Source organism: Remersonia thermophila, chromosome 2 (genome assembly GCF_042764415.1).
Source record: "Remersonia thermophila strain ATCC 22073 chromosome 2, whole genome shotgun sequence".
In the NCBI taxonomy this organism is placed as follows: domain Eukaryota; kingdom Fungi; phylum Ascomycota; class Sordariomycetes; order Sordariales; family Chaetomiaceae; genus Remersonia; species Remersonia thermophila.
Window position 1 is genome coordinate 4,433,168 of NC_092218.1, and position 26,978 is coordinate 4,460,145.

At 60.1% G+C, this 26,978-nt stretch overlaps 9 protein-coding genes and 1 non-coding gene across 10 annotated transcripts; 6 read left to right on the top strand and 4 right to left on the bottom strand.

The window, feature by feature from the left end:
* Positions 1–696: 696 nt before the first annotated feature.
* On the top strand, positions 697–794 carry VTJ83DRAFT_t36. The gene has a single exon. It is a non-coding gene; the product is annotated as a tRNA-Pro (tRNA).
* Positions 795–1,149: 355 nt separating this feature from the next.
* VTJ83DRAFT_2677 (uncharacterized protein) lies at positions 1,150–1,899 on the bottom strand (the record flags this gene model as incomplete). The annotated part of the gene is made up of 1 exon (XM_071008973.1): positions 1,150–1,899. The coding sequence occupies one exon, from the start codon at positions 1,897–1,899 to the stop codon at positions 1,150–1,152; it is 750 nt and encodes a 249-aa protein (XP_070869217.1).
* A 1,310-nt stretch (positions 1,900–3,209) lies between these two features.
* On the bottom strand, positions 3,210–4,523 carry VTJ83DRAFT_2678 (uncharacterized protein; the record flags this gene model as incomplete). Its single annotated transcript, XM_071008974.1, has 3 exons — positions 3,210–3,359; positions 3,466–4,057; positions 4,129–4,523. The coding sequence occupies 3 exons, from the start codon at positions 4,521–4,523 to the stop codon at positions 3,210–3,212; spliced, it is 1,137 nt and encodes a 378-aa protein (XP_070869218.1).
* Positions 4,524–5,520: 997 nt separating this feature from the next.
* VTJ83DRAFT_2679 (uncharacterized protein) lies at positions 5,521–7,093 on the top strand (the record flags this gene model as incomplete). The annotated part of the gene is made up of 3 exons (XM_071008975.1): positions 5,521–5,582; positions 5,636–5,934; positions 6,000–7,093. 3 exons carry the CDS (start codon positions 5,521–5,523, stop codon positions 7,091–7,093), a joined length of 1,455 nt encoding a protein of 484 aa, XP_070869219.1.
* A 608-nt stretch (positions 7,094–7,701) lies between these two features.
* On the top strand, positions 7,702–8,627 carry VTJ83DRAFT_2680 (uncharacterized protein; the record flags this gene model as incomplete). The annotated part of the gene is made up of 6 exons (XM_071008977.1): positions 7,702–7,721; positions 7,842–7,874; positions 7,970–7,991; positions 8,164–8,316; positions 8,439–8,518; positions 8,585–8,627. The coding sequence occupies 6 exons, from the start codon at positions 7,702–7,704 to the stop codon at positions 8,625–8,627; spliced, it is 351 nt and encodes a 116-aa protein (XP_070869220.1).
* A 2,142-nt stretch (positions 8,628–10,769) lies between these two features.
* VTJ83DRAFT_2681 (uncharacterized protein) lies at positions 10,770–13,735 on the top strand (the record flags this gene model as incomplete). The annotated part of the gene is made up of 4 exons (XM_071008978.1): positions 10,770–10,838; positions 11,061–11,221; positions 11,293–11,681; positions 11,742–13,735. The coding sequence occupies 4 exons, from the start codon at positions 10,770–10,772 to the stop codon at positions 13,733–13,735; spliced, it is 2,613 nt and encodes an 870-aa protein (XP_070869221.1).
* Positions 13,736–15,782: 2,047 nt separating this feature from the next.
* On the top strand, positions 15,783–17,435 carry VTJ83DRAFT_2682 (uncharacterized protein; the record flags this gene model as incomplete). The annotated part of the gene is made up of 1 exon (XM_071008979.1): positions 15,783–17,435. One exon carries the CDS (start codon positions 15,783–15,785, stop codon positions 17,433–17,435), a length of 1,653 nt encoding a protein of 550 aa, XP_070869222.1.
* A 140-nt stretch (positions 17,436–17,575) lies between these two features.
* Positions 17,576–18,122, bottom strand: VTJ83DRAFT_2683 (uncharacterized protein; the record flags this gene model as incomplete). The annotated part of the gene is made up of 2 exons (XM_071008980.1): positions 17,576–18,043; positions 18,087–18,122. 2 exons carry the CDS (start codon positions 18,120–18,122, stop codon positions 17,576–17,578), a joined length of 504 nt encoding a protein of 167 aa, XP_070869223.1.
* A 3,462-nt stretch (positions 18,123–21,584) lies between these two features.
* Positions 21,585–22,808, top strand: VTJ83DRAFT_2684 (uncharacterized protein; the record flags this gene model as incomplete). Its single annotated transcript, XM_071008981.1, has 1 exon — positions 21,585–22,808. The coding sequence occupies one exon, from the start codon at positions 21,585–21,587 to the stop codon at positions 22,806–22,808; it is 1,224 nt and encodes a 407-aa protein (XP_070869224.1).
* Positions 22,809–25,228: 2,420 nt separating this feature from the next.
* VTJ83DRAFT_2685 (uncharacterized protein) lies at positions 25,229–26,872 on the bottom strand (the record flags this gene model as incomplete). Its single annotated transcript, XM_071008982.1, has 1 exon — positions 25,229–26,872. One exon carries the CDS (start codon positions 26,870–26,872, stop codon positions 25,229–25,231), a length of 1,644 nt encoding a protein of 547 aa, XP_070869225.1.
* Between the last annotated feature and the right edge of the window lie 106 nt (positions 26,873–26,978).

Genomic DNA, 26,978 nt, shown 5'->3' on the forward strand with positions numbered 1-26,978 from the left:
GCATGGCGGCGCGCGGACGGGGAGTTGTGAGATTGCTTGGTCCTCCTGCCTGGCTGGCATCGCTCCGGTTCAGGGGGAGGCAGACATCTTCTTGTACATACCTTGATTCCTGAACATGTGAATATACGAATACCCTTATCATGAACAAGTGTGTCCCTTACTTTTGGAGATTTTTGGTTTCTCGAAGGACCAGATGTACGCTGAGGGAGGAGAAGCGGATAGGAGTCGGGATGATGGCGTTGCGGGTGTTGGGATATCTGGCAGCAGCTCGCCTCTCTTCTTCCAGGAGATCATATCTACCCAAAAAACTACAGCATCCTTACCGGTTTCGTTCGGAGATTGCACGTGTCTTTCGATGGCATTCTGCACCTTCGAAACTTGTGTGTGGTGGTGAGTGAGATCGTTGTCAGATCGTAGAATCTTGTCGGTTTTCACCGACAGAGCGTCTCTTCCGCGCCAGGACGCCCCCCTGCAAAGATGGAAATCTTTGAACGCTATTGGAAGAGGAAGCCTTGTAAATTGCAACCGTATCGCTGTTCTAGAAGCATTTGGACCGCCGTGAGAGTCCACCTGGAATCACAACGGGATCCCTTTGAAGTGATGATGGCGTAGGGAGATTCCAGGGCCTGTCTCTCATTGGGAGTGACCATGAGCGTGCGTGATAAGGAAGAGACTCAGTGAGACTGCATAACAAGCGGCTCAATGGTCTAGTGGTATGATTCGCGCTTCGGGTTCTACCCAGTCCTGAAAACAGGTCATGTGCGAGGTCTCGGGTTCGATCCCCGATTGAGCCCCTTCCTTTTGATTTTTTTCTTGTCCAGCAGATTTTCTTTTGAAGCTTGTTTTGCGTTTGAGCTCAACTGCAGCATTTGGTGGCGATATTTTTGAGGTAGTTGGATCGCTGACTATGTTGAGCCATCAAGGCCTACCAAAGGCTCAGGGGGGGTGAGTCAAGGTCGGGCATGGATGATGGCTTCCTAATTAACGACCTGAACCCTGAGCACACCTCTTGAGGAAGAAACACAACCACCACCGCCGCACCGTCGCCAACAGGAAACGAAAGGACCTAACATTGCTTCCTCATCCTTCCTTGGTCCCCCAACTCGACTCTTGTGCACATGCCGAGACCCCGGTGTCCCCAATAACCCGTCACATTCTCGCCAAAATCTCATCAAACGTCGTCGCTCTCTTCACCCCCCCGCCACCGCCACCTTGCCGCCCCCCTGGCGACGACGTCATCTTTTCTTGCTTTCCGGCCCCGTCCTGTGCGTAACAACGCCCAGACACAAACATGGACCCGGCGGCAGGAACACCACCCAACGTTGCCCGCCTCCTGGCCGCGCCTGTACCCTTCCTTTTGGCCCTAGAGGAGGAGGAGGAGGAGGACGACGACGACGACGAAGAGGAGAGCGACAGCATGCGGGTAAGCCGCGAGAAGGCGCTGCTGGCGCGCCTCGTCCCGTCCTTGTCCCTGGCCGCGCCTCCGCCTCCGCCGCCGTTGTTCGCCAAGGTTGTTGCGGTGGATGCTCGGGAGATGGGGGAGGAAAATGAGGAGGAGTGGTTCGTGAGGGTTGCGTCGTCGTCGTAGTCCTCCTCGTCCTTCTCCTCGTCCTCGTCCTCGTCCTCGTCCTCCAAGCCCGAGCCCAACCCCAAACCCGCATCGGGATCGTGGTTCCAGGCAGGTGGCTCACGAGAGCGGGCGACGACAGCGGCCGGCCGGGGCGGCGGGGCCGAGGACCCCACCCGGCGCAGCGTGCCGTACCGGGACCCCTCCTGGCCCTCCCAGGCGTCGCCGTTCTCGTCAACGTAGGTGTAGACGCCGTTGTCGTATCCCACGCGCTTCATGCCCGGGGGCAGGCGCCACTCGTCGCTGTCTTTGTAGAACCAGTCTTTCCCCATGGTGATTGATGATGAAAAAGAGGATGATGATGAAGAAGTGGATAATGAATATAATGATGATGGTGATGATGATGGTGATGGTGATGATGTGTTGAGCGACGGTTCGGGTGCGCCCGTTGGTCGATGGGATCGGCACTGTATTATGGGACGTCAAAGATCGCCCCCGTGGCGTATGCCGTACTTTGTGTGCAACGGCCGTATGCAACCAAAGACACAAAAGTCAAGCTGTTATTTTTTTTTTTATTCGGGAATGCTTGCCGTACACACTGGCGATGGACTCCGGTCGGAGGATGGGATAGGTGTTGGATTTGGTAGGACGACAAGAATAGATCGTGGATGCCATCAATAGCCGAGGAGGGAGGAAAAGGCGTTGAAATAACTATACGAGGCGCGACGCTTCCCACCACAAAGAACCCGGTTTCCTGGGCTTGCCGAATGGGGGGTGAGCCAGTTCTTTGGGACAGGATAGGGTGGTTCCCAGCCCAAACGAAAAGCCGATGGACATGAGGTTGGTCCCCCCTGGCAAACCTCTTATCATCCGGAAGCTTCGGATGCAAGCCGTCGGGGGCCACACCCGGTCTACGTTTCAGGGAGGTTCACATACACAAGTGGAAGTGCTGCGGTCCTGGGAGGTCTGGCCTAGATGCGTGGGAGCGGATGTTGTGTCACCGGCCGGCGCGGGGACGCCGGCTTCGCCACCATGCCTGCCCAAGGGCCGGAGCTTTCAGGCCTGAGCGGGGTTCGTGGACCACTCGCCTGCTGTGTAGGTCGTTCGGGGCCATACAAGGCCATACACGCAGAAAGCCAGGTGGAAATAGCTTTTTGACGTTGCTTCGTGCTGTCGACGAACGGAAGCTTCAGCGTGGACCTTTTGTTCCTCGCCTATCGGGGGTTTGCACAAGGAGCTAGCTGAGTTGTCCGCGCTGCTTCTCCTTCAGGGCGAACACACCAGGAAAGAGTCCATGTCAGGACCACGGCTGCGACATGATGGTCATCCAGAACCACCCCTCCCTGTTTTTCCCTCTTGTCAACCTCCTCGTAAGCCTGCCGGGGGGCAAACAATGTTCAACATGTGTCTGCCATTACCTATTTTACCATCCGTAACAGAACGTCAGGGGGGAGCGCCCCTCTATTATCCAACCGACGACGGCCACCTGTACCTCCAGCAGCAAACCACAAAAGACCCTCCCCCCCCTTAAACTCCGCCGAGAACCGCCGAGGAACATATCTCAGCAGCATGCGACAAGGAAAGAAGAGCAAATGATACATCGGCAAAGGAAAAAAAAACACTACAGAGAAGATGGCGACAGCTAATCGTCCCATTCCTCATCAAGCTGATCAATCAGCCTGTTCTCGGCGTCCCGGTCCCGGTTTCGCGAAGGAGACCCCGACAGCGTGTGGTAGCCCCTCTGCCGCGGGATGATGCGAGCGCACGACGAGGTGAGGATCACAAACATGTCCTGCAGGCCGAGTCAGTCATGACGATAAGTGACTCGCCGCCGGGCGACGCGCGCTCGGAAAAAGGGGGCGCAACAAGGCAGAGATGAGAAAGAAAGGGGAAATCACCTTGAGAAAGCTCCAGATCCCCGCCCACATGCTGTAGTTGGGCAGCTGCCTCCAGCCGCGCGCGTTCGCGACCGTGCGCTGGTAGAAGACGCCACCGAGCAGATACACCAGCACGGCGATGAAGAAGATGATGGCAAACACGCTTCCGGGCCCCACGCTGCCCGGCTTGTGCGGCTCGGCGGTCGGGCAGGCGTGCTGCGAGCGCACCTCGAAAAAGTAGGCGCACTGGTCCGGGTCGGTCCCGACAAAGGACACGGCCGTGGGGGTGTCCGGGTCGTGGTCGCAGAGGAAGGAAATGGTGGCTGACTTGCGGCGGGTCGCTTCTTTTTCCTTGTCCTTGCCCTTGTTCTTGTCCTTGTCCTTTTTCTTGCGGTCATCATCATCATCATCATCATCATCATCGTCGTCGTCGTCGTCGTCATCCCGAAGGGGACTGCGTCGGGAGAGGTAGTCGTCGTCGTGCTCGTAGCTCGCCGCCTCGTCAAGGGCGGAGCGCTTGTCCGTGCTCTTGTCCGAGGGGCCGCATGGCGATCCTCCCGTGTACTGAAGCACTAGCTTGCGGCCGCGAGGGACGAGATCCCCGGACTGTTGGCTGCGCCGGGTGTCAGCGCCTGCCCCCCACCCCTTTTCCCTTGAACCATGCCAACACAGATGCTTGCTTACCCTAGGGAATACACCCGTCCCTTGACCTTGTAGTAGGCGCTGATGTTCTTCCACAGGGGCCTTTCCACCCCGACGACATCATCCACCGGTTTCACGACGGCGTTGCAGATGTTGAGAGTGAAATTGTGCCCGTAGTCCCAGCCCCGGGCGATGTAGTCCTCGGTCGGCACGCCCTTGGGCGGCTTCTCGCCCTCGACGACGGCGACGGCGGCGTCCGGGCGCAGGTCGAAGAAGTTGCCGTTGGTCGCGGTGGCGACGCACGGCGTCACGGACGAGGTAGAGGTGGTGGTTGTCTTGGTGGCCTTGTCGGCAGAGACCAGGCCGGTGAGCGCAGCCGTGGCGGCCAGGGCGAGCAGGAGCCCGTGGCTCCGCGATGAGGCGCCTGGCGCGGGCATGGTGGGACGACGGGACCGGGGAGGAGGGTGGTTGTTGCTTCGAGGTTGCCAGAGCAGGGATAGGATGTCGACGGCGCGCCGTTGCGCGGGGGCCCGAGGACGAGGACCTAATAGGTGCTTTTCTCTTCGGCAGAGTTTTTGGAGGGTTGGGTGGAGGGTGCACAGGTGGATGCGTTTCCCGAGCGATCCGAGCTTGTTTGTGATCCTCGATCGTCGTGATGAGTTGGAGGTGGCCGGAGAGTCAAGCGATGGACCCTGGCTCCTCGCAACCGAAGTGCCGTTCGCCCCTGGTTGATCTACGGATGGAAAACGTCAGAGGTGCTAGGTTGGCATTTCTGCACTGGCGGCTTGGCGAAGCTGTGCCTTGCAGCGTGGGTCTTGTACATACGGTACGATACGGTAAAGTTCTTTCTAAGCATCGATGGGTTACGTAGGTAGCTAGTTACGATACGGAGTACATGGTAGGTATAGTACATCTGTACAGCCTTCAAAGGTGAGCGCCTGAACCTCCATACCTCTTGAGATCAAATTTGAAACCATATTGGGCCTGGAAAAAATCAGTAGACACTCCACAACTATCGAAATCCTTCGATGCTCCCTGGATCTTGTCATCTCGGCGTCTATGGAGGCGGGCATGGCGAGGCAGGCTTGCGTACAGTGTGCATCACAGTCTTTATAGGAGGAGGCACACTATGCGCGTCCCGCGCGATCCAATTTCCCCCCTGCCTCCCTTTCTCACGCCACCCGGATCCCAGAGAGCCGTGCTTGGCGCTTACCCAGCAAACCATCAGCAAAAGTTCCATCCATACGTTGCTGCGGGGAGGAACCGCCACAACCGGTTCTTAAAACCCCCAGAGCCCACCCCTCCGCTGCTTTCGCTCGAGCCAGCTGCGTGGACTTCCAAGGAACCTGGAATCTGACCTCCGAGTGTTTGTTGTTGATTTGCTGCGTACCTCCGGTGCATTGGGTGTGGTGGCACCTCCTCCGTCAAGCAACAATGGCCCCCAAGGCACAACAACAGACCGTGACCAAAACCCACGGCTACGAGTTCTTCGGCCCGTGAGTACCCTCGAGGCCACGGCATCCTCGCTCTCCTTGCTGACACGACCCAGTCCCGGAGCATTCGGAATCAGCTTTGGCCTCCCTGTCCTGCTCTATGCCTTCGCGTTTGCCTGCAACGACATCTCGGGATGCCCTGCCCCGTCCCTGCTCCACCCCAAGTCGCTCGACTGGGAAGTCCTCAAGAAGGAAGTGGGCTGGCCGGGCATCCGGGGCCTCGCCAGCTGGGAGGCCACGGGATGGACGGTGGCCTACTACCTCCTTAGCGCCCTGCTGTACCGCCTCCTGCCCGCGACCGAGATGGAGGGCACCGAGCTGGCCGGCGGTGGCCGCCTCAAGTACAGGCTCAACGGTGAGCGCCGCAACCCCTCGCTACCTTGCCCTCCCCGCCCATAGGCGCTGACCTTGTATGCGCAGCCTTCCCCTCCACCATGTTCATCCTTGCCATCTGCGCGGCCGGCACCTTCCAGCAGGGCGCCGAGTTCCCCCTGTGGACCTTCATCGCCGACAACTACGTCCAGATCCTGACGGCCAACATCCTGTTCGCCTTGTTCCAGGCGACTTTTGTCTACGTCCGCAGCTTCGGCGTCAGGCCCGAGAACAAGGATCTCCGCCGCCTCGCCGCCGGCGGCGTCACGGGCAACATGCTCTACGACTGGTTCATCGGCCGCGAGCTCAACCCGCGCGTGACGCTCCCCCTGATCGGCGAGATCGACATCAAGGAGTTTATGGAAATCCGCCCCGGCCTGACGGGCTGGATCCTCCTCAACTGCGCCTTCGTCGCCAAGCAGTACCGCAGCTACGGCTACGTCACCGACAGCATCATCTTCATCACCCTCGTCCAGGGCTTCTACGTCTTGGACGCCCAGTTCATGGAGCCCAACGTGCTGACCACCATGGACATCACCACCGACGGCTTCGGCATGATGCTCTCCTTTGGCGACATCGTCTGGGTGCCCTTCCTGTACTCCCAGCAGACGCGGTATCTCGCGGTCCACCCGCAACAGCTCGGCCCGGCCGGCCTCGCCGTCGTCGGCGCCCTGCTCGTCGGCGCCTTCGCCATCTTCCGCCTGTCCAACAACCAAAAGAACATGTTCCGCACCGACCCGAACCACCCCAGCGTCGCGCACCTCAAGTACCTCGAGACCAAGGCCGGCACGCGGCTGCTGATTTCGGGCTGGTGGGGCATCGCGAGGCACATCAACTACCTCGGCGACTGGCTGCAGGCCTGGCCGTACTCGCTGCCCACGGGCCTGGCCGGGTACACGATCCTGTCGGCCGGCGAGCAGGCGGTCGAGGGCGCGGTTAAGATGCTCGACGGTCGCTTCGTGGTGCCGGGCGAGGCGCGCGGCTGGGGTGCCATCTTTACCTACTTTTACGTTGCTTACTTTGCCTCCCTGCTGATCCATCGCGACCTGCGCGATGATGAGAAGTGCTCGCGCAAGTACGGCGAGGATTGGGAAAAGTACAAGAAGATTGTGCGCTGGAGGATCATCCCGTACGTGTATTAGCGTGGAAAACGGCGGAAGAAGGATGTTGGAGCATGCGGGACGAGTCGTGGGATCGCGGCGGGCGACGAGGTGGTTGGGAGCTGAAGGAGAGAGGACAGATCGAGAGAGAGAGAGAGAGAGAGCTGGAATACGGGTGCCAAGTAATGCAGTCAGGAGTGAGGGTGTGCTTGTGAGGATCTATAATATACAATAATTAATAGCGTAATTTTTCCTTTTCGCCCAATGTTCCTGACTACCACCAGCCCGTTCGTGCTCCGTGGATGACATCTGCCAACATTCCCCCCCCCCCCGTCGCCCACCCTTTGCCGATCCCGGCTAGGGAAGAAGGCGGTGTAGTATCCACCCAGGCCCGGGTTGCAGAGAATCATCACGTGACCATCGCGACAAAGCGTGTGGGGCATCAACAGCTTGCCTGCCTGTCAACCGCGCCCATCACGGTTCTCATCATCATCATCATCATCATCATCATCCTCCAACACCACCTCCCAAAAACCAGCCCGACCATCAACATCCAACGTGCTGCTTTTGCTGCCGTCGCTGTCATACTCCTGCGTTTTTGTCAATCTCTTCGGATCCGTTCATTTTCAGGTCGTTCGACGAAAACGGAGATGTCAGACGTCAATATCCAGTGCGTTTCAACCCTCACCCCGTCCCAACTCATCAACCTCACTTGGGGGCCCGTCACGAACGACGCTTATCCCTCCCGAGGACGGAACCCGCTTGCTAACCTGTGGATGGCATTTGGCAGGGCGCTTCTCCAGAAGCCGCGCAATGAGTGCACGTAAGTTGGGCCTCGGCAGGGGATCTCGGCAGAGCTCACCGCGATGCTGATGCGATGCTGATGCGATGCTGATGCCGATGCTGATGACGATACAGGGAATATGAGATTGCCCAGCTGGTATGAGTTTTCTTCTCATCTCCCTCTTCCGTCGGAGGACCCAGCCTGACGGAAGCGAACGGATGGGATGGATCGACCCACCGACGGGTGAACGGAGGCTTGGGCGTTGGGCTTGGCCGGGGCTTCCATGGACGGAATGGACGGTTTCCTTGCTGACCGGCTTTGACAACAGGAAGCCTGGGAGATGAGCAACGGCCCGCTGTCGCTGCTGCAGACGGCGGTGCGGAGCCACGCGCAGGTGCTCATCAGCATCCGGTCGAACCGCAAGCTGCTCGCGCGGGTCAAGGCGTTTGACCGCCACTGCAACATGATCCTGGAGAATGTGGTAAGTATCTACCAACCAACCGAGCGCCGCGGCATTGTCCATTGACACGGCGGGGGGGTGTTTGGGGGGTGTTTTGGGGGTTGTGAACCGTTCGGCTTGTCTGACTCTACGGGAACAAACAGAAAGAGATGTGGACCGAGACACCAGTACACAACGGCAAGAAGGGCCGTCCGGTGAACAAGGACAGGTTTATCAGCAAGATGTGAGAGCGCCCCTTCCACCAAGAGAAAGTAGTTGGGCGTCTGGGTGCTGACGCTCGATGGGGCAGGTTTCTGCGTGGTGACAGCGTCATCATTGTGCTTTTGAGCTAAACGAGCAGCTGGCGGGCGTGGGCGAAGAAGAAATGGCAGGGGAGGGTCCATGGCAGCACGGAGACGGGGGTGTACAGGCAGGCGGATATCCCATCAAAAATGGTTCAACGCGGCCAGGCGTTTGAGGCTGGATTTCAAGGTTGTATTCGAATCATCTGTCGGGTATGCGGAAACGAATAGATGGCTTGTTGAATATACTGTGTAATAGGGTCCCTCAGGGTCAGGTTGTCTACTGCGCAACAGCAGCAAGCTCCCTCTGAGACAAGATTCATCGCCAGCTCCATGGCTTAATTCGGGTCGAGATTACATCATGAGTCTTTCCGCCACCCGGGGTCATCTTGCTTGCCTGGGACCTGGGTGTTCCCGTGGGAAATGACGGTTTTTTTTTTTTTTTTTTTTTTTTTTTTTGGGGGGGGGGGGGGGGGGGGGGCATCTGCGTTTGCCGAAGTGTGCTCGCAGTTCCCAGGCCCTTGGTTTCGCTGGCTATGGATGTTGACTTGTTTCGCAAACATGATGGCTGGGCGGGGGCATGTCCTGTGCGCAACATTTGTGTTTTCCTGCTTGTTCAACGTTTCTCAGCCTCCTCAAGAGGGTCTTTGTTCCGAGCCAGGAAGCCAGCATCGGCGACACCTCCCGCTGTCCTATAATACGCCTAGGCTCGGCTGAGATTACTGTTTTCTGAACGATCCCGTGGGGCCCGTCGCCCGGGATCCATGCGGAGTGCGTGCTCCGCGCCAGAGAAGCCGGACCCGACGTCGAGGTTAACCGCCCCAGTATCTGTCCAGTTGGGACGGGCGGCGGCCCGGGGCATGGGGAGGCTGGTCCGTGGAAGAGAGGAGGCCCAGCTGGAAAAGGGCCGATGCCATGCAGAAGGGTTGTTCAAGCCGCTCGGAGCGAGGCGAGGCGAGGCGACGGCGGCCGTGGCTTGGCTTGGCTTGGCCCCGTTCAACGGTCAGGTACGAGATCCGGCAGTTGGAATCGGAACTAGGCCAGGGGCCAGGGAGGTACTGGGTGGGGGAGGACAGCGCAGCGCGGGGTACGCTGGACCAAAAAAACAACAACAGGAAACAACAAGGGAGAATAGGAACAGGAAAAAGATGCGAATGGATCAAGCTGAGAATGGATGTTTCGTTGGTGGGTGGGAAATGAAATTCAATGCCCTCCGATACGCGAGAAACGCAGAAACAAGAAAGGCTGGGACAACCCCCCCCCCCCCCCTGGAAGCGATGCATGCCGATCAACCCATCATTGATACACACACACATACACAGTACGCGCCTGTGGCCTGGGGGCAGCAACCACCGGAGCTCACCGCAACCACTCTTTCCTCATTGGGCAGGTTTTGTACTAGTATGTGTGACGAACGGGTGCGCCTTCCTTGACTTCCGTTCCGCTGCGAGGGAAGCTTCGGGCGTTGCGCTCCACTCCAAAGTCCCCGCATCGGTGACCTCGATTCGCAAACGACTTCCAACCTGGACGCTCCCGGCATCCCGTCACCTCACTTGGCCGTCGGCGCAAAGGTTGGGCCAAGGGAGCAGGCTCGGAACCACACACCACCTATGACCGGCCACCGCATCTGGAACAGACCAGGAGGGACAAGACCCGGTTCAGCAGTGTGATCAACACTAGGCCCCTCCTGGCCTGGAGCCACGCTGCGGTGTAGGTACGAGGGATCATCACCATCGGTTCGGCCCTTTTCCCCAGGCTGGGCACTCCATACGTACTACGGCACACCGTCCGGGTGCGGAGCTGCGAACCCTTCCCGTGCCCAAGCGCAAGCGGCCATGTGCTCGGGACCAGACAGCTCCAAATGGATGGATCCGAGATTGCAAAGAGATCCACGTTCGGGGAGACGGCTCGACGGCTCCCTTGCCGTGCCATGGCATTCCGGAGATTTTGGGGCAGATCGTCCGACCTGGGGCCGGGTTGGGAACGGGGGGTGTGAGAGCCGCCGTTGATACATATAGCGATGCCTACCCGAGCCACCAGAGACCCTCCTCAGGCACCCTCTTCCTGCCGACATCGTGGCGTCGCGGCACCCGACAATCTCCCTTCTTCTACGGCTCCCTGCAGCTCCGGTGTGCACGGGAAGGGCGTCCAACGTAGGCTCCACGACCCGGTTTTGGACGACGGTTCTTCAGCATGACCCTCGCCGCAGCGCTTTTGTGCCTTGCCGGCGTGTCGGCTGCGACGGCGTTCCCAAGGAATGAGGTACGGTACCCGCCCGCTTACCCAGGAGGCATGAAGCCTCTCCCTAGCAATACGTCGCGTTGCTTCCCCCCTTCCCCCATTCATCCCTTCTCCGTTCCCCAGAGCGCATGGTGTTGCGTGCTGGAACGTTGCGCCTCGACGGCCACCATGCGATTCTTGTCTCCATCGCAATGGCTCCTCCTCATCTCGGCCACGAGCGTGTCAGCCGCTAACCGTCACCAGCATCAGCTCAGCAAGCGGGAGCTCGCCTACTCGCCGCCGTCGTATCCGTCACCATGGATGGACCCGGAGGCCGAGGGCTGGCAGCATGCCTACGCCAAGGCCAAGGAGTTCGTCTCCCAGATGACCCTGGCCGAGAAGGTCAACCTGACGACCGGTGTTGGGTGAGTAGGGTTCCTTTCGTTGGTCGGCCCGCGTTGCTTCGTGGTGTCAAGGCCCACGCTGACTCTGGTAGCTGGGGAGGAGAGCAGTGCGTGGGTAACGTGGGCTCCGTCCCTCGTCTCGGCCTTCGCAGCCTGTGCTTGCAGGACGGCCCCCTCGGCGTTCGCGGTACCGACTACAACACGGCCTTCCCGGCGGGCCAGACCACCGGTGCGACCTGGGACCGGCACCTCATGTATCTCCGCGGCCTTGCCATGGGCAAGGAGGCCCGGGACAAGGGCGTCAACGTCCTGCTCGGGCCCGCCGCCGGTCCGCTGGGTCGCATGCCCGCTGCCGGCCGGAACTGGGAAGGCTTTTCGCCCGACCCCGTCCTCGCGGGCGTCGGCATGGCCGAGACCATCAAGGGCATCCAGAACGCGGGCGTCATTGCCTGCGCGAAGCACTTCATCGGAAACGAGCAGGGTACGCCGCGCGCGCGAGTCGAGACAGGTTCAAAGCGCAGAAGCTGACGCAAAGCCGCAGAGCACTTCCGCCAGGTGGGCGAGTCCGTGAACTACGGCTTCGACATCTCCGAGACGCTGTCCTCCAACATCGACGACAAGACGATGCACGAGCTCTACATGTGGCCGTTTGTCGACGCGGTGCGCGCCGGCGTCGGCTCCTTCATGTGTGCCTACACGCAGGTCAACAACTCGTACTCGTGCCACAACTCGCAGCTCATGAACCACCTCCTCAAGAACGAGCTCGGCTTCCAGGGCTTCATCATGAGCGACTGGCAGGCCCAGCACACGGGCGTTGCCGCCGCCGTTGCCGGCCTCGACATGTCCATGCCCGGCGACACCGTGTTCAACTCGGGCCGCAGCTTCTGGGGCGCCAACCTCACCCTGGCCGTGCTCAACGGCACGGTTCCTGCGTACCGCATCGACGACATGGCCATGCGCATCATGGCCGCCTTCTTCAAGGTCAACCGCGACATCAACCTGGACCCCATCAACTTTTCCTTCTGGACGCGCGATTCGTACGGCTATCGCCACCCCTCGGCGAACGAGGACTACGAGCAGGTCAACTTCCACGTCGACGCCCGTCGTGACCATCACCGGCTCGTCCGCGACATCGCCGCCAAGGGAACCGTCCTGCTCAAGAACGAGGGCGCCCTGCCTCTGAAGAAGCCCAAGTTCATTGCCGTCGTCGGCGAGGACGCTCGCGGCAACCCCAAGGGCCCCAACAGCTGCTCCGACCGCGGCTGCAACGAGGGCACGCTCGCCATGAGCTGGGGCTCCGGCACGGCCAACTTCCCGTATCTCGTGACCCCCGACGCCGCGCTCCAGGCCCAGGCCGTTCAGGACGGCACCAGGTACGAGAGCGTGCTGAGCAACGACGCCCCGGGCGAGACCAAGGCGCTGGTGTCGCAGCCCAACGCCACCGCCATCGTCTTCGTCAACGCCAACTCGGGCGAGGGCTACATCCGGGTGGACGGCAACATCGGCGACCGCAACAACCTGACCCTCTGGCGGAACGGCGACGAGCTGGTCAAGAACGTCGCCAGCTGGTGCCCCAACACCATCGTCGTCATCCACTCGACGGGCCCGGTTCTGCTGACGGAGTGGTACGACAACCCCAACGTGACGGCCATCCTGTGGGCCGGCCTCCCCGGGCAGGAGTCGGGCAATTCCATCGTCGACGTGCTCTACGGCAGGACCAGCCCGGGCCGGTCGCCGTTCACCTGGGGCCGGACGCGCGAGGACTACGGCGCCGACGTCATGTATAAGCCCAACAACGGCAACGGCGCCCCGCAGCAAGACTTCACCGAGGGCGTCTTCATCGACTACCGCGCCTTTGACAAGGCCGACAAGGCTCCCATCTACGAGTTCGGCCACGGCCTCAGCTACACGACGTTCAAGTACGCCAACCTGCAGATCCAGAAGCACAACGCCCCGGCGTACGAGCCCACGACGGGCAAGACGTCGCCCGCCCCCACCTTTGGAAGCTTCTCGACCAACCTTGACGATTACCTGTTCCCCTCCTCGGACAAGGTCCGTCCCATCACCCAGTACATCTACCCCTACCTCAACTCGACCAACCCGGCCGAGGCGTCGGGCGATGCTCACTACGGCCTCGCCGCCGAGGAGTTCCTTCCTCCCGGCGCGACGGACAACAGCCCGCAGCCGCGTCTGCGGTCGTCTGGCCTGCACTCCCCCGGCGGCAACGCGCGGCTGTGGGACGTGCTGTACACCGTCACGGCGGACATTACCAACACGGGCAGCGTCGTGGGCGACGAGATCCCCCAGCTGTACGTCTCGCTCGGCGGGCCCGAGGACCCGAAGCTCGTGCTGCGCGGGTTTGATCGCCTCACCATCGAGCCGGGGCAGACGCGCCGCTTCGAGGCGCAGCTCACCCGCCGCGATCTGAGCAACTGGGACACGGTGCTCCAGGACTGGGTGGTGACCGAGTACCCGAAGGAGGTGCATGTGGGCAAGAGCAGCCGGAAGCTGGAGTTGCATGCCGCCTTGCCGTGATGAGCAAGGGAAAAGGGGATGGCGTGACGAGATGGACCCGGAATCTTAGCCAGGGCTTGCCTCAAGACGAGGGGAGCGTATGTGTTACGAGCGAGTAATATGATGATACTATGGATATGAACTCGGTCTTGTTGATTGCCCCCGAGCTCCATTCTCCCTGCTCGATGAAGTCTTATTTCTCTCTATGGTATTCTTTATTATAGGTACCGGGCCAGGGCTCCCACCGTTAAGGTGATGTATGGCAAGATCCAACCTCCCATCCCAGCTGGCGACCACGCCTTTGTTTTTCCATCTAGCCCAAGAGCAGCCCCTGACACCTTGTACCCACCCTACAACCCTCCCATCAGCCCCGGGTCCCGTCTTTCCATGACGCCCAAGGATTGGCAACTCCCAAGAGGAAAGTGTAGCATGATGATATGTTATCCTCTTGACAAACGGGTCCCGCCCTGACATTCTTTCCCATGGTTTGACCATGCAAACAGGTTCCCGGGCCTCCTGTTTTCTTCCCCTCCCCGTTTTCCTCAATGCCCGACTGTTCTCCTTTCCCCTCCTCTTCTCCAAATCCTCTCAACCTCAATGTCGCTTCACCAACGTCCTCTCTTTTTCGCGAGCGTTGATATTGTGCTCTCTTACCTGGCATCAATACTTGCATCATCAAGCGTACCCCTCCCCTCTAGCAATGATCCCCGGAACACATCTGCGAAAAGCATCCTCCAAGCACAACCCCGCGCCTCTTCGTCATGGATCATCACAAGCAGCCTCTGATCGACGGCATCTCGCGTCCAGCCCGAGGCTTCTTCCCCGGACGTCCTAGAGCTCTCCAGACAGTCGGCACGGCCGGATGGGCTGGCCTGGGTCCCCGCGGTCCGATTCCAGAGGATCGCCGAATCCCAAGAGCCTTCTCTCTCGTCCTTGTCGATGCAAAAAGAAAACACAAAGGGGGGATTGAGAAAGCCATGGCGACCTCTACAGAGCCCGTCACCCACAAAGACTGGCGGCTCGAAAATCCCTAGGGGGAGTCAGAGCTAGCGCGAATCAGCAAGACGGCCCTTGAGGGTGCGACTGACACCGGGCACGCCTCGAAGGGCTCCCATGACACAACCACGAACGGCGTGCCCTCCTCGTCTTTGGGACAGCCCTCGTCGGCATCTCAACACGGCGGGGCTATACGAACCGGCCACATCAGGAATCCTTCGTCATCGACTTCGCCATCCACCGTTCTCGTCCCCGACCGACTTGTGATCCCGGAAACCGACGTGGATCCTCGAGCGTGTGCGTCAGAGCTTCCCCTCGCCACGACCGTTCCCAAGGACTTGACCCTCCTCACCACGTTCCAGGACGGGACCGACGAGGTGCGATACCTCTTTCTTGCGTTCGGAGCATCGCAAACGGATCCGCTGGCGCATAAGTCTGTTGAAAAGCAGCGTGAAATCCGCCGCGCGGCGCTGAGGTTTGCCGGATCGTTGATCGTCCCAAATGTCAAACGACATCTCGGTGACGCCAACAAAAACATCTTCCCGGCCCTTCGGACCGGCCTGGGCGATTAGGAATGTAGATGGACAGAAGCCCAGGAGCGCGAACTGCGGGGATGGTACGCGAACCAGATGACCAGCATGCTCAAGTCGGACGAGATCGACCTGGTGGAGATGCGCAAAGACCGCGGCGATGGCCAGGCTTACACGCCCGGCCTATGCATTGTGAAGGGCGAGCTTCCCTGCAACTGGGAATCCGACAAAGACTTTGCTGAGGAGATGCTAGAGTCCTGGGACAGAGGGCAACTCACGGCGGAGGAGCTGAAGATTCCTGGCGTTATTGACGGACGGAAGCTGTTGGAGCTAAACCTGGCCATGGCCAGAGGCCGACTGCGAGCGTGCCGAAAGCTGAAGCTCGACGGCGAGGAACCAATCTTTCGTGAGCCCCCTGTCCCCCAAGGCCTGATCTTCCTTTCGCGTACGGAGCTGACACATGTCTGGTTGGTACAGAAATCCTGGGCCTCTACGTTGACCCCACGATAGCCTCAAAACCGCGAAGGGAGCTCTTAGGCGGGATGCTGGCACTCCAGTACCTCAGGAACACCAAGATCGGGACCCTGGTGTACACGGTGCCCTCCGCCACGGATTTCCTTGCGAGACATCGCTTCACCGTCGTCGAACGCCTCCGGGGGAGCTTCCGCAACTGCGTCATGATGTTTCGAAAACCGGAATCTCTCAAGAACGGCGAGGTGCGCTCCGCGCTTGTTCTTGCTGGCCACCCTCCTCGCGATCCCGCTCCCCGAAGCCCCCGGCGCAACAAACAGGGTGCCCCTTCTTCAACACCGCCGCGTCGCTTTTATCATGGTCCCGCTCCTCCACCGCCCCCTCAACGACCCGATGAGCGACCGGGATCCTCTCACCGTCGCGCTGCGCCCGTGACTCTTTCGGCTCCAACCGAGCATGTGACGGTTCCTCTCCACTCAGCAGAGAATGTCGTGGGTTGTTCTGCCCATGGTCTCCGCTGTGGTTCTCCCCCCGCCACGAGGGCCAGCGGTGTCTTTTATGTCAAAACGCCGCACAGAGAGCTTTGTGATGGTCTTGTTTCTTCCATGTCCCAGCAGGCCGTTCCTGACGCTGCTGCTAGCATTACAGCTCACCGCAGAGATCGCAATGCCCATTGTTGTCACCTTGAGAATCAGGATTCTGCAAGCTACAGCGGCTCGCGCACAACCAAAGTGCTGGCACCTGAACGCGACGGTATCCAGCCCTCGCCTTCCGTGGAAGCATTTACTCCAGGCCATTCAACGACGCAAAGTCTCACAGAAGAGTTGGCTGAACGGCAGCGGTCTATCCAAGTCATGGAAGCCTTGTGGCAGAGCCAACGGGGGCTCAACAGGATCCCCTCGCCGGCCGGGGGAAGTCAGGAGAACGGAGACTGGCCATTGAAACCCCCTGAACCACAAGCTCTTCCTTTCTCTTCTCCATTGTCTTCGCTTTCGAACAGGAGCTCCGAAATATCTTGGTCACTTTCGAGCAGGAGCTCGCAAGGAAGTTTGGGGTCAAGAGCGAGCGAACGGACCTGGGAACGGAGACGGAGGAGAAAGTACTTCACGCAAGACCAATACTCCCTGCGACAGCCAGGCGGGGATGAGAAGCTCGCCCACAGCAACGAGCAGGAAAAGCACATCATAGCTGCGAAAAGAGTCCCAGGGGAGGGAGACGTTGTTCACGAGAGGTACAACACATCTGCGAGTCGTTCCGCTCAGAAGATGCCCGGAGCGTGGCCGGTGACGGAGGACGATGAGTGGCATGCTCATGGTACTGAGACAAGCCGACCACAGGATGCTGATGAAACCCTCGAGGGCGAAATGCAGGGACAGAGGAAAAAGAGAAAACGGGGCTTTTCTATTGGCGATGAGGACACATTGGAGGAGAAGCCGCCTCAGCCGCAACAACCTCGACCTGAGCCTGAGGCCGCGCCTGCGGATGGCACCGGTATCCTGCAAACCAGATGTCGCTTGCCGTCAGAACAGACCCATCAAGAGGGGGGGAACCAGGACGGTGAAGAAGAGGAACCCAAGGAGCTGCATGAGGACATGATGTGGGGGCGTGCGGGCAGTTTCGAGGGTGTGAATAGTCTTGGTGGTGTCGGAGGGGGTTCGAGGACGGTGTACAAGCACAAGAAGAAGCTGAAGGACAAAAAGAAGCAGCGCGTGAGGACTTTGTGAGGTTGTCAACAGGTAGCGCAGGGAGGGTTGCGCGGTGGGGATGTGCATGTTGATTGTGTGTGGCTGGATGTTGGGAAGCTGAGAGAAGGCGTGCGCGGAACAGGGGTCTTTAGACCATCAGCAGTAAATTTATGCTCTTTTCAGCGATTCTCTGGCAATTGAGTGACACTCTCTTTTGTGTGCTCTGTGGTGTAGGAAGCAGTGTTGTGGTGTTTTTGGTGAATCAGGGGCTGACACGAGGGCCAGGGCAGGGTCTCAGGGGCAACGAAACGAGGAGTTGGTATCGTTTTTGGTGTGTTCCCCCTGCCCCTTCTTCCTCTCCGCCCACATCCGAAACCAGGTGATAGCCAGAAGCTCAAACGAGGGCTCGAGGATCTCTGGATGAGATCCGGATGAGCCCGAGAGCATATTCCCAAGCCTCCAAGTCTACATGCCCTTGCGGCATCCGAACCCTCGCCGCCCGATCCGCTCAGCGACCCCTCGCACAATCCGCCGCTCTTTCCCTCTTGGACATCACGCCATGGATGCGGACGTGGTAAATGCAGCAGCCAACTGGAAGGCTCCTCGCGGCCATCGCCCCACGAGGCATCAGGAGGCCGGCCTTGCTGCTGAAGGTTCTACAAAGGATGGCGTCACACCCTGTTGTGCTACCGCTGCTGCTGCCGGTTCTGCCGGCCCTGCTGCCATCGTGCTTGCGGAACTACACGAGTGGCCTGATGGCTTGTCAAACTTGGATGGTTACCCGACGTGCTCACCGCTGGTCTCGACTTGGAGAGAGAGAGAGAGGGGGGGGGGGGGGGGGGGAGAAGGCTTCTTTTGAACGTTTTGCATGCCATAGCTATGAGGTACGTATAGGTACAGAGGGTGAGGCCATCATGGTGGAATGAGGCGATAGATTCGGCGTGGTAGGTTGATGGCGGCGTGTAGGGGTTCACTACGGGACGTGTTGTTCAAGCTGAGGTTGAAGTTGTTGGGCAGTCTTGGCTGGGGGGGAACAGGCTTGAGGTGGGTGCTTAGGTAGATAGAGATACCTACCTACTACTACCTACGAGTTGAGTCCCTGACATAGGACAGCTAAAAAAAAAAAAAAAAGAAAAATAAAGAAAAGAAGCCAAAAACAAAGAGCCTTGTGGACCTAGGCTTACAAGGCGACAGCGGCCACCAGACTCGTATCCTTGAGAGGCTGCGTAACCCGCCGCAAGGTGAAGCATCCATCCGGTCAGCAGAGCAGAGCCGGTGCCTACATTCGGGCGGCCTCCGCCCTGCTAAACTTGGCATGCGTGGCAAACTTTTGGGGGTTTTGATGCGTAGAACGTTCATGCCAGGAGGGGTTGAGGGTGAGAAGAGCGGTTGCCTGGGGGCTGGGCTGGTTGTCAGCTCGGTGACCGGGCAAGACCAAGCTGTCCGTCGCAACGTCACGCGAAGACTCGACGCAGCAGCGCCGCGTTTCCTGTCACGAAGGGCTCATGCAGAACCGTTTGCATCAGGCGTCCACCCGAAGCCGAAGGCGTATCGCGCCACCCGAGCTTCGTCCTTCTAGAACCATCTAGCCCACATGTCATGTCTGTCTGCCTTGCGCACCGTCGGTCACGACCGAGCGGTCTCAAGAACAGAAAGAAAAAGAAAAAATGGCCGGACGTGGGCGATGGCCTGATGAGAGGTCGGGTGCCAGACAGAGGGGACCGTGATACGGGATACGGTACTACGGAGAGCGGCCAGGCCGAAGAAGAAGGCATCGGATTGGAAGAGGCAGCCGGCAACCCTCAGGAAAAAAAAGGGACAACAACAAGAAGGGGGGGAGGGCGAGAGAGAGAGAGAAGAGAAAGAATCGGGGAACAAGAGGAATACAAAGGGGTGGCCTCAGCAAAACGTCATCCACCTTTGAAGAAGCCCTGTGGCGGTGCAGCACACCCTCTCTACCACGAGATCGGTGGCAGGACAAGCAATTATTGGCGATATCGCTGAGTGAGTGCTTGTCCCAGCCTCAAGCCTCTCCCTCTCTCTCCCTCTCTCCCTCCCTCCTGCTCAGCCTCGCAGCCTTGCTACTCCCCGGGACCTGGCCGAGGGAGGTCACGGGAGAGGCGCGGGTCCCAGAAGTCGGTCGGCCGACCGGTCGGGAGAGAAGGAGCCAGAGGATTTGCCCGATGAGTGAGCGTCGAATGAGCCACGAGCTGAGCGGCGAGTCTTGCCGGTGGTGCTCGATATCCTTAGGGCTGTGCACGCGCATGCCGAGGCCCCGGCCGGAAGCATGGTGCCTGGATGAGCATGACGTGCAGGAGGCGTCCAGCCCGGCGAGGCCAGGTCCTGCATGCAACCCAAGGCAGGGAAGCGGGCTGCAGAATCGCAGAGCTGCAGGCCTGCATTCCAACCTGCCGAGCGGTCGCAGAGGTCAAGTCTCCGACAGGGCTGAGACTCTCCCAGCTCGGGGTTTGCATGGGTTTCGTGTCTTTGCGAGCGGCCGCTCCAAGGCGCTGCGCTGGGGACAGGTCAGGTCGGCATCGCGGGAGACCCTCTGGAGGGACCAGGGCCGCCGCCCGAATCCCGGAGATGGATGCAGTGTGCGGTGCGGTGCGGTGCGAGTCCCCTGGGAACAGCAACCAACAGCCGTCCAGGCAGGTCAAGGTCAGGTCAGGTTGCCAACATGATGGATGGGCCGCGAGCCAAGAAACGACTCCCAAAGGTGGGTGTGGCACAGCAAGGCCACAATCGCTAGCGCCGGCCTCCCATTCTCAGCTGGGGTTCTCTTGGTTGCCCACCTTGGAGGTTTCGCAGCCTTGGTTAGTCGTAAGCCTCCCCCACTCGACAAACAGCTTCTTGTGGCAAGATGGGGTCTTCGGTGAGGAATCCAGCTCGTGACGTTGGTCGGTGTGTTCTTGTGACTCCAAGGGCTTCCGAGGCGGCTGAAAGCAAGGCTTGGTCGCTCTTGTTTGTTTTGATTGTACTTTGTTTGTTTGACACAAGATGGCGCATCGTGTCCATGGTGTGTCCATGGTATCGGCGCTGCAAGATGCGACAAGCCTGCCAAGAGCCCGTTCTTGGTCCTCGGCGTCGTCTCCGGAGGGTTGGGTGTGCCACCCCCGGCATGCAACCCAGCAGCCGGAGAAAGCGTGTAAGCGGTGGGAGGTGGGCTGGTAAACTATGGGCAAGGCTGCTTGTGCATCAGGTCATCCAACTTACATACACTACGGCCTCCGTTTCGTTTCAGGTCATCCACCAACCGGCACGAGGAGCATTGGAGGAGCATGACGGTGGGGACCACCATCTCAGGCCCCCCGGCCTTGTCCCGTCCCTCGGCGCCCACAGCCAACCTATGGGCAGGTCATCCGCCAAGTGCAGGTGTTGGTGACACGAACCGGGCCACTCACACACTCACTCAGACACACACACACACACACACACACACCCTTCTTTGAGGACACGCAGGGCGCACACCCTGCCATGACCTCACACCCGAGACGCTGCCGTCATCCCCATGGAAGGGAAACGCCCCATGCCCGCCGCCACCCCGAAACCTAAGAGAGAAGGGGGGCGTGTCCTGAGAAGCCGGGAGAGCGCATATCATTCTGGTGGCTCACGTTTCGAGAGGAAATGGAGGCTCGGCTCTGCTCGCCAGCTTTGCAGAGCTTTGCACCTCCGGGTCAAGTATAAAACAAATCGACCTGCCCGCCCTCGGGTCAACGGACCCAGAAGCCCGCCGTCTTCAGGAACCCATCCTGCGCGAACGCTGAGCTCCTCGAAACATCGTTGCGTACCATCGGCCGCCCCCCCCCCCCTCCCGCCCTCCATCCAACACGGCCTCCTACGCATCCTGGCAGAGGCTACCGTCACATCATTCCCGTATATCTTGGTGACGGGCCCCATTCTGCTCGCCGCTACCCGCTTGGATGTCGATGCCCTCATGTTGTTGAACACCGGCCGGCATCCTCCTACCCACCATCTCATATCAGACACTGCCGATTGAGACCCGCTCCACGGGGGACGTCGCTGGCGCCACCGTCGGCAAAGGCACACGCCATTCCACCCGGCCGGGCGCTGCTAGAGACAATCGCCTCTCTGTTCGCCGTCCCGCCGCTGAGGAGTCTTGAGGAACATCGACCCCATCCGCCCGTCCGCTTCGCATCCCACCTCCCCACAACACGAGCGATCACCATGTGTTTGACCAAGGTCTACTACAACACCTACGCCGACGGCGCAGAGGATATCACCGAGAAGGAGTATCCCTGCCGGGAGGGTCGGGGCTGCTCGCACCCCGAGGTGCGCCGCTACGACCGCAAGTTCCCCTTCAGCAAGCTGTCGGATCGTAAGGACGGCTCCCATCGCGGCCTCGCCGACCGCCAGCCCACCCCTTACTTCTCGGACCGCACCCCGGGAAGCGCCAAGTCGTCGTCAAAGTCGCGCCACCGCGATTCAGGAATGTACCTGACCGGCAGCAGCACGGCCTACGACTACAGCGATCCGTACGGCTACGACACCTACGGCTACCGCACCACCACCACCTCCTCCTCCTCCCGTCGCAAGCGCTCTTCCGACGCCCCGCGCATCGTCTACCTTGACCGTGACGACACCAGCAGCAAGCGCTCCCGCTCCGCCAGCCGCGACATCCCTCTCGACCTGGACGAGTATGGCAGCAGCAGCCGCCGCCACCACCGCCATCACGACCACCGCCACTCCTCTTCCTCGTCCCGAGACCGGGACCGGGACCGGAGCGACGACTACGCCCGGCGCCGCGCCGACGACCCGGCGGGTTACACCCTGATCTCGGACGCCGACGAGCGCCGCCACCGCCGCCGGCGCAGCTCCATCTCGGGCTACCCGGATGCCCTCACCGCCTCCGCCTCCGCCTCCGACCCGTACGCCGCCGCCGGCGCGTACCTCCCGCGCCGCTCCAACTCGACCGTCGTCCACCGCAGCGACGGCTCCATCGCCCGCCCTTCGACGGCAACGACGACCAAGCACATCCGCTGGGAGGACGAGGTCCGCAGCCGCCGCGAGGCGCAAAACGCCGAGATCGCGAGCCGCGCCCCGGCCTACTCGTCCTCGCTGTCGGGGGGGAGCAGCACCCTGGTCGACGCCGCGCTGGGTTTGCCGTCGTCGTCCCCTCCCAAGGGCATCCTCAAGCGAAGCGGCTCCACAGGGAAGGGCAACGGCACCGGCACCGGCACCGGCGGCGGCGGCACCAGGAAGGGGAAGGGACGGGACGAGGAGGAGGTTGCGGCGCTGGCCCGGTCGCTGGAGAGGATGGAGCTGCCTTCGACCCGGGGGAGGGATCGGTCGCGGAGGTTGTCGGGGACGGATGATTGGTTGGGATTGGACCAGAGCTGGGAGTATGGCTACGACGGGGGGAGGAGGAAGAGGAGCAAGCTGTATTGGTGATGATCCTTTTTCTTGATGGGCATTTTCCGGAGAAGCAAGGGATCCTATGATCGGGATCCGGTGTTTGGGATTGCAGGGTCAAAGGGTTGTTGGTGGTGGTGACGATGGTGGTGGTCGCTTGTTCTTGTTCCTTGAGCCGCATTTTGCATGCATCATATCATCAGCCTTGCATGTGCCGGCCTGTCTGCTACACGCCAGATCATTTTTCATTTCCTTTGTCACGGTATGCTCACGAGATAGAACAACAGCCTCATGACATCATGAGCTAGTCTTCTGACACTGCCTCTTCTCCTCTTCCCTCGTCCTCATGCAATGTCTCAAGCGATGTGGTAACCACTTCCCAGTGAGCCGAGCCGTTTGCAACCCCTGGGAAACCCCCAGAGCTTCCTCCGGAGCCGGGCCGCCGATTGTCGTCCGCGGTCCGCTTCCCAATGAGGCGTCCAGCTCGCACAAGCACAAGCCAACCACGCACCACGCCGCATCAACATCTCCTCCCCCGCCAGAAGCCGGATGCGATAAAACATACGACCCGGGCCGCCCTCACCAGACCGTCGCCCAAGACGGGCCCCCGTCAGATCAGATCTGATTTGATGGTTGGCCTTTGCGGCGCAACCCATGGCTCTGGGTCCGGATCGGCGGGTCCGCAGGGAGGGCCTTGCGTCTCTCCCCCTTCCAAGGCATGCATGCAACCTTGCCCATCGCCTGATAGGTCTGGCGCCTGGAGAGGAGGTGGTATAATTAGGTACGCTTGCTCTGAACAACAAACCCGCCAGCGCTCAGGCACACTGTCCGGCCCGCTGCCCGCAAGTCTTGTTGCTCATCGCCCCTTTGCGCATGTCCCCGCGTTCCTAATCCCGACGAGGCTGTGTAACTCATGAACCCCGTGCCGTCGAAGGCTGGGGTGGGTGTGCGAAGCTCAGAACCGCGTTTGGCGGGACGCATGACGCATGACTGAGCACACCGCGCGCAATGCCGTGGCGACGCCGCACGGGCAAAAAAAAAAAAAAAAAAAAAAAAAAAAAAAAAAAAAAAAAAAAAAACAAAACAAAACGGCAAACCAAACCCTCGGAGGGGAGGAGGGGACGAAGACAAGACAAGAGCTCGAGCTATAGTAGGGCCACGCCCTTGCTACCTAGGATGGCGTGCATGCCGAGGATGGGAAAACCTGGTTTGCTGTCCGTCCTCCCGAGGTACCTGACATGGGAAGGTAACGTCAGGGACCGGAGCTGCAGACCACCAGGTGGGACGGATTCAGAACCCGACTCTCTGCGGGAGCCGTGCTGCGTAAGCCCAGGGCATGCCAGGATCCAACACCGGCCCACAGAGCGGCGCATGCACGGCCATCTCGCCTTCGTCTCCTGGCCCAGGCCGGAGAGCATATACTATTATAGGTAGTGCACCATCGGCAGGCAAGCCAGGAGGGTATGACGGCGATGGTGTGATTGGGTCCCCCGGGTCGTATCGACCAAAATTCCGCCTCCAATCGCTCTCCCGTGTCTGTATCCGCAGAGGGGGAGGATGAAAAGAAGTCTGACATCAGACTCGCTTACCCACGACCTGCGTGGCCAAGGGATGGAGGGAGGCCTGCGGGAGGCGAACCGTCTCCGTTCCCTGCTCGCCCGCTCCCGGTTCCTGGTGCCTACCTCCCTCCCTACCTACCTACCTACCTACCTAGACCTACCTACCGAAGCAGAGATCCCGCGACCCCGTCCTGTGGGGTACAGCACGCCAACGCAGCCCGTCGCTGGCAGGAGGGGAAATAATCCAAGCATCCAGACAACGGCCTTCCTTTGCCGTATCATGCCATGGCACGGGCACCAACGCAAAGCGGGTGGGTGGGATTCATCTTTTGGACTTTTGGCCTGTCTCCCTCTCTGTACCGGATCAGCATAGCTGCGTGGACAGATCGCAGAGGGCATAGAGCGGCCCAGGGCGGCAGACAAGTAGAACCATATACGTAGCAATGAATGCCACTCTCGTGGAAACATCAACCAAGAGATCAACATTAAACACGATACCTATACAACACCCCACGTACCCAACCAAGCCTGAGCCCCGCCAGTCTCGATGCCTCCTCCTCTTGCCCACGTTTTCTTGCTCCATGCTGTCTTCCCAAATCCCTCTCTAACCGAACCCACCCAACCGGTCCCAAACACTAAGTAGAGCCAAAAGTAACAACAACAGCGCAGCAACCAAGCAAAGAATCATCCGGTCAGGCGTCCCTCCCGCCGTATCCAGCACCTTGCCTGTGTAGAACCGACATATCGAAAGCGAAATCATGAGGCATGCATATTACCAAAAAAATGTACAGCAAGAAAGGGCAAAGAAGAAAATGGCAGTGTGCGGTGGTGGGGGGGGGGGGGGTGTCTGGGGGCAGTTGGCCCTCAAGAGGCCGCTGTCTCGACAGTGTCGCTCACTACCTACTCCAGCTCATCCTCCACCTTCTCGGCCTCTGGCTCCTCGGTCTTCTCGGCCTCTGGCTCCTCGGTCTTCTCGGCCTCTGGCTCCTCGGTCTTCTCGGCCTCTGGCTCCTCGGTCTTCTCGGCCTCTGGCTCCTCGGTCTTCTCGGCCTCCGGCTCCTCTGTCTTCTCGGGCGCTGGCTCTTCGGTCTTTTCTGGCTCCTCCTTCTCCTCCTCCTCCTTCTTCTCGGCCTCCGTCTTCTCCTTCTTCTTCTCGGCCTCGGCCTTCTCCTTCTTCTTGTCGGCCTTTTGCTCCGCTTCCTGCTCCTCGTCCTCATCGTTCCGCTCGGGAACGTCCTCGCACAGGCCCATATCCACCAGCAGATCGCCAGCGCGCACGTCCAGCAGGCCCGAGTACTTGTCCTCGAAGCCGAAGCCCATCATGATGATGTCATCCAGGTAGCCGTGGTACTTTTGGCCCTTCTCCCTCCAGTTGATGCTCGTGACGTACATCATGTCCGTCTTCTTGCCCTGGCGCTTGCGGCCGCTGATCCAGAGGGGCTTCTTGCTGATGGCGTACAGCTCAAAGGGCGGGCGCTGCTGGAAGAGCACCACGTAGGGCTCGTACTCGCTGTGGTAGTTGTAGAAGGTCTTGTGCTGGATGACGGCCATGATGTACGTGTTGCCCGCGTTGGGGGAGCACTTGGGGTCGGCGCGGTCGCAGAGCGTCACCTTGAGCGAGTTGGACGCCTGGTGGATGGACTCGAACTTGTTGGGGGGCTTGGGCAGGTATCCCTTGAGGCACTTGCCGTCCGCCTTGGCCGTCTTGTTGGACAGGTCCGGGCCCGTGGTGCCGTTGCTGAAGAGGCGAGCGAAGCCGCGGTTCGGATAGACGTCCCAGTGCAGATGCATGTAGTTGTAGTTGTCCCAAAAGAGAAAGTAATTCTTCTCAAGCTGGGCCAGCTCGCCCGGGCGGATGAGCTCGGTGCCGTGCTTGAAGTCGTGGTTGGTCAGGAGCTCGTACTCCCAGTCCACCATCTCGCGGAAGTCGCGGATGAACTGGCCGAAGCAGGTGACGGCGCTGTTGGAGCCGTAGATGGTAATGGGGTTCTGGGGCCCGTAGAAGACGCGGGCGTCGTGGGGCCCGACGTTGAGCTTGACGATGTTGTAGTCGGAGCTGCACAGGCTGCCGTTGGCCTTGTCGTTGGTGGGCTCGTACGGGAGGGCCTTGAAGAAGTCGATGCACATGAGGGTGCCGTGCATGAACTGGGCGGCGCAGCCCACCTCCTGGAAGTTGATGTCCTCGAGGAAGTTGCCCGTGGCGACCTTGTGGAGCTGGCCGACGATGTGCCATGTGTTGTTGAACTTGTTGTGCGGGATGATGTTGGGGTTGAAGACGGGGTGGCCGAAGCGCACCTCGTAGAACTTGCCGTCGGACGAGGTGGCCGAAAAGATTTCATAGTGCGTCTCGTTGGGGATGAGGCGCGGCTTGCGCGGGCCGTCCGAGGTCCACGACGCCGTGTCCTTGGGGTCCTTTCCCAGCAGCGTGTTGACGCCGGAGCGAACGTAGTCGGGGTTGGAGTGCCAGAGGCTCGCGCTCAACAAGATCATCAGGCACACCGGGCCGAGCAGAAGCGTTAGACGCTTCAAATCCCTGATGATCATGGTGGCGAACTGTGGCGACGGTGGTTACGGTGGTGATGGACCGATGGTGGTGGTGACGGGGGACGCGCACCAAGGCGAGTAGGGAGGAGGGAGCGGATCGGTCGCG